General features: G+C 42.7%; 1 protein-coding gene across 2 annotated transcripts in view; it reads right to left on the reverse strand.

Annotated features, from left to right (window-relative positions):
* The window catches only part of PISD (phosphatidylserine decarboxylase), a 318,298-nt gene that overhangs the window by 95,156 nt on the left and 217,142 nt on the right, over nucleotides 1-6,000 (reverse strand). For both annotated transcript variants that reach the window (XM_044068852.1, XM_044068853.1), the window contains exon 4: nucleotides 4,997-5,135. In XM_044068852.1, the coding sequence (XP_043924787.1) occupies nucleotides 4,997-5,135 (139 nt within the window). The remainder of the gene's footprint in view (nucleotides 1-4,996; nucleotides 5,136-6,000) is intronic.

Consider the following 6,000-nt stretch of genomic DNA (forward strand, 5'->3'; position numbering starts at 1 on the left):
GGGGTCAAATGATAAACTTTGCCAAAGATGACTACAATCTCCTCAGAGCAAGTATAAGCAGCTTCACAGCCACCGTCCCTTCAATTGGAACTAGCACTAAAGTCTAAGCCTACACCAAAAAACTATAAGAGCACCTACAATAGTTGTATGGACTCAGCAATACCTGACAGGACCAAATCATCTTCCTCAAGGAAGAGTAAACCTGGCTGGTAGAAAGCAGCAATAAACAAACTCTATAATAAAATGTAAAAAGTGCTGTCCAGGACTAAGAAGGAGCAGATGCCGAGCTGGAAGCAATCTCTCCTTTGCCTAAACAAGCAAATAAGGTCACTGGTGAAATCCTCTAAGGCCAACTTCGAGTCCAAATTGGCCACATCCACCAAGGACAATCACAAGGCCTTCTTCACATAGGTCCGCAATCTCAAAGGTACCACCCAAATCTGCTCTGAACTGCTGGTCAATAACACTACATACATAAATGTCATAGATATAGCCAACCTGCTGCTAGACAGATTCAGTGAAAACTTCACCCCCCCGTCTCTCCCATCAGTAAACAAGGACATCCCCACCACCTCCCCCCTCATCACCAGAGAGCAGGTCTTTAATGCCCTCTCAAAGGCAAAAAATGCAGTCTCCATGGGACCTGATAACATCCCTGGCTGTATCTTACATGATCTCAGGCATGAGCTCTCAGCTCCATTAGACACCCTATTCAACCAAAGCCTGAGCACCGGCTTCATCCCATGGAGGGCAGCCACTGTCATCCCTCTACACAAAGGTGGAGCGTCAACTAACCCAGGCAGTTATAGGCCCAGCAGCCTAACTAGCCTCATCTGCAAGGCTATGGAACACATTATCGTGGAACTTAAAAAGGAGGACACTGGCAACCTCCAAATGCTTGACCCCACAAAGTTTGGTGCTGTGAAAGGGAGATTGCTTGTTAAACTTGGTCAGCTTCTTTGAAACAGTCACCAAAGCCATGGACTAGGGGAAGATGGTGCACACCGCCTACCTTCTCCTAGCCAAAGCCTTTGACACTATTCCTCACTCAGCATAAAAGGTAAACTCTCCCAGCTAGGCATCAACCTGTATGTTACCAGATGGGTAGTTAACTGGCTCACTGATAGAACCATTCAGTCAAAGTAAGGGAAGCCACCTCTAGTAGTAGACCTGTAATGAGTGGTGTACCCCAAGGATCGGTCTTGGGGCCTCTACTGTTTGGGATACACTGTTCTGAGGTGCAAGCCAAAAGCAGGGTCTGTGGCTGACTAAGTTTGCAGATGACTGCAAGCAGGGTACTGTCTTAAATTCCCCTAGTGATGTGAACATCCTCCAAGAGGACCTTACCCAAACTAATGACTGGTGCCAGAAGCATGGTCTCAAACTGAATGCTAAGAAATGCATCATTATCCCCTTTAGGGGAAATGTCATCCCCACTAAGTATCACATTAATAGCTACATACTAAGCACACAATCTGTCATGAGGGACTTGGGCACCTCGGTTGATAGCAACCTAACTTCTGACCACCATGCTGCCTCCATTGTATGGAAGGCTTTCTACATGGCCCACCTCATAATTTAAGGGTATTTCATCCAGGAACAAGGAGGTCATAACATCCCTGTACTTCTCCCTTATCAGAGCCATTATCGAGTACAATGCCCCATTTGGCATGTACCTTGTCAAGCACATGCAGCAGTTGGAGAGACCACAGAGGTTCCTGACCAGCAAAATCCAGGGTCTCAAACACCTATCCTATACAGATTATCTAAATGTCATTTTCCTTTGGAAAAAAACACGTACCCATGAATTACCACATAGGTGGCAGGACACTAAACATCGAAAGTGTGATGAGAGACTTAGGGACACAGGTGGACAGTGGTCTCACTTTCGATAACCACATTGCCACAACAGTCAGGAAATCCTATGTGGCACACCTCATCACTAAGGGGTTTTCATCCAGAAAAAAGGAGGTCATTGTCCCACTGTACTCATTCCTCATTAGACCCATTACAGAGTATAATGCCCCGTTTGGTATGTACCTCACAAGACATCTGCAACAGCTGGAAAGGCCAAAGTACCACCTCACTAAAAGAATCACAGGCCTAAAGCAGATGCCATATACTGACCGTCTAAAAAAACCTCCAGCTATACTCTGTGGCACATCGTCTACTCAGAGGTGATCTCTGCTTAACATACAAGGCCATGTCAAACCCTGAGCTGTTGGACATGCTCCACTTAAAGAAATCCCAATCCCTCAGAGCCACACGCTCCAGGGATCTAAACCTTGTCATCACAATGAACAAAACATGCTGGAGGGATAGGCTCCTGACCTAGAGACTCCCCATACTATGGAGTAGACTGCCCATACATATCAAGCAGAACACCTCATTGGCCCTCTTCAAAAGGAACCTTGATGATTGGATGGGAGATGGGAACTTCACCCCGGGGATCATGTCAGTCGCCCTGCTAGACAGGGGCCCAGAGAAGTAAATATCGTGGGAAGAAATATCCAGGGAATTGTTAAGGCTAGGCTTGCATAGGCCCTATGGCCGATAGCCTAGTACCAACCTATGAACCTATAAAAGTCCAGTCCCTCTACTCAGTCTCATACAGACTGCTCAGAGGTGAGCTGTGTCTGGCATACAAGGCCATTTCAGACCCAGCCTTGATGGAGTTGCTGTATATCCGTAAGACAAACTCCACTCATGCAACCTGCACGCAAGGCCTTATCCTGGGTCTGTGACATTAATGGAACTTGTTGGCAAGGTAGATTTGTGTCCCAAAGACTCCCCCATCTGTGCAATAGATTCCCTCTCCATGTCAAGCAGAGTACCTCTCTAGCCCTCTTTAAAAGGAACCTGGACGACTGGAAGGAAACAGAAAATACACCCTTAGGATCCCACCTGTGTCTCTGCTGGACAGGGGAAACAGGTGCTGAGTTTGAGGGAACATGGGTGAAATTCTTGGCTAATAAGGGCCTCCGGGCCAAAAGCCTAGTATCATCCTATGAACTAATCTCACCATATTTTCCTGACCGATTAAACAATTACCATTCCCTAGTTAAGTGAATTACTACAGCAAGGCAAGATTATGTGGGCGAGTGGTCTTGTCAGTTCCAAAACAGATTGCTGAGTGCTACTATCACATATCTCACTAATATCTAAAATAATTTCAGTGCTGGCTATAGCATGACATCACATCTGGTCATCTGACTCTGGTTCCCACACTACCCCCCCCCCCGACTAGAAGCTGAACCAGAATCTTGCACGTGTCACAATACACACACACAGAGCTTTGCTAAGATGCGTTACAGCATCTGGAAGCTGTAAAACAAGTTTAACACTTTCTACAGAGCTACTAAGCCAGGCTACTCACAGACATGTCATCTCTGGCTGCATTCAGAAGTGTGAGATACAATCTTTATGGCCTAAACCAGGTAATTTAATTTCAGATTATTTTTCAAAGTTAGCTTGACTGAGATTAACCTCTTCTCTTCCTGTATCCTCTGTTACAATATATTCACTTCAATAGTTACAATACAGTCTGACATGCAGGTGTATTTCTTTTATGTCCAGCAGGACCATCTGTCGGTACATTTTTTTTAACACATGTAACTTCAGAAATACATTTTCAACACCAGCATCTGTACAAATCAGTTTGATATGGAAATGACATATAATTCTTTACAAAACTCCAGCTAGCTATGCTGGCATATGTTACACATGCACTGCACTACTCTATCTGGCATAGATGATACAACCTCACATCATTGCACCTGGTTATGCCAATGGTTAGCAATCAAAGGATAACTGCATACACTGTGGATGGCTGCTTTATCAAGGACACTGTATGAGCTGACCATAGCGGAGATATAAGCTTTAAACTGGTTAAGCCAATGGATACTAATCAGAGAATAACTGCATACACTGTGGATGGCTGCTTCATCAACAGCACTGTATGTGTTGACTACAGCTGAGATATAAGCTTTAAGCTGGTTACGCCAATGGAGAATAATCAGAAGATAACTGCATACACTGTGGATGGCTGCTTTATCAAGGGCACTGTATTACCTGACCACAGCTGAGATATAAACTTTAATCTGGTTATGCCAATGGATAGTAAATCAGAGGATAACTGCACACACTGTGGATGGCTGCTTTATCCATTTTCCAGTAAGGTTCCTAACTTCTTTCTAAAAAAAAATTCTTTGAAAGTATGACTCGTTTGTTCCTACTGACTCCGCTACCATACAGGCAAAACTGCAGGTATAGTGGGTCCTGCACTTGATTCTTCTTTTCCTATAGAAACATATGTATGTATCACACACGCACACACACGCACGCACACACACACACACACACACGCACACACACACGCACACACACACACACGCGCACGCACATTAATTTAGCCATGCATTCAGTAAATTAGTAAGTCATAGACATTTGTCTTCCTTCATTTGAGAGATCCAAGCTTGATCATTATATACGGTTAATTTTCAAGCTGCTGAGCAATTTTATTTTTTAAATGGAGTGTGCTGCTGCTTAAAAAAATGTCAAATTACATCAAGTGTGTTTTTCCACAGGAGTGCTCATAATAATTACCGAGCTGCAGAGTTAACTACTAAGGCAAACATAAGTTTAATTATTACCATGTTTATTCAGTGTTTTACACTGGACTTGCTGTAACACAATGGCACTTGGAGGTGCATTGCTCTAATAAAGTTCTCTTCTTTGCTTATTAAAAAAATAGATTAAAACCAAGAAGATGGTTTCTTTTACAGCTAGACTTCCTCTAATAGCCATGACTTGAAAGTATATGCTGAATTCCTTTGGGGCCTTCCTACTGCTAAAGACATCAGGCTGGGTGTCGGTTTGCCTGCAGCTAACTTCTATTAATTTTATGGATTCTTGAAGTATTTTTTATTCAAACACCTGCCACACGTAGTAAAATATAATTTTACAGACAGTATTTTGTGAATATCAGACTTCTTACTTTGACTTGGATGGCTGTCATCTTTCCAGGAAAGTGGTCCAAGGAAGCTCTCCAGTGAATAGGTGACCCCCTTCACCTGCTCCACCTCACAGTTCTTTACATGACCAAAATGGAGAATTTTCCCATCTGCAGGACTGATCTGCAAAGTTAAAAAAGCTAACTTCAGTTATGCACTGCAGGATGACTTTCAATGTAGTCTCTGGTTTTCTTTTATACCTGATTAGAGGAAAACAACCCACATTTAATCCTCTCTACAGTGGCAGAAAAGAATGAGGTATATCCTTTACAGACAAAATAAACAAACTATTACTTGACAAGCAGCATTAATTTAAGTATGTCTCTGTAAACTACAAAGCAATCAGTGTTACCCCCTCCACAGTGGACAATGTAGTACATGTGGGTGTCCAACTTCAAAGTACATGTGGGTGTAAACTTTAAGTATGCTAACGGCTTAGTTATAGAAAGTGCATATCATGTGACACGCTTCCTTCTCAAAACAGTCAAACATCTCACAGAGGTCAGTAATACATCCACAATCTCTGTACTGTTTACTAAGTATCCTGATGAACATCCAGATTTTCATAGATGGTTACTAGGCTATCAACATAAGAGCCATTTTATGCCTAGCCAAGCTTACCCCAAGGTTACCAAAACACTGCTAAAATGTGTCAATATCCCATGGAATCTTATGGTTACAATACAGGCATGTACTCATATTTCAAGAAGTGAAGACATGCATTTAAATGTTAGAGTTTGTGTGCTAATAATTATGTAAAGAAGTATAATTGGCAGTTAGAAAAATCATCCAGATGCAACCATCAGGAATTCCCTTGCTGCAAGACAAATCAGAAGAAAACTAGAAGGTCTAGATCCAGAAATTTGATTTACTCTTCACTGTGAAGGGAACAACACAGAAGCCTAAAATATATAGTGTGCCACACGTATGCATATCTTTGGGAATGATGTCTTTAAGCCATTTTGTAACAGAAGGCAAAAACAGCAGC

This window comes from Protopterus annectens, chromosome 4.part0, assembly GCF_019279795.1.
Source record: "Protopterus annectens isolate FY-2018-M chromosome 4.part0, PAN1.0, whole genome shotgun sequence".
Taxonomy (NCBI): Eukaryota; Metazoa; Chordata; order Ceratodontiformes; family Protopteridae; genus Protopterus; species Protopterus annectens.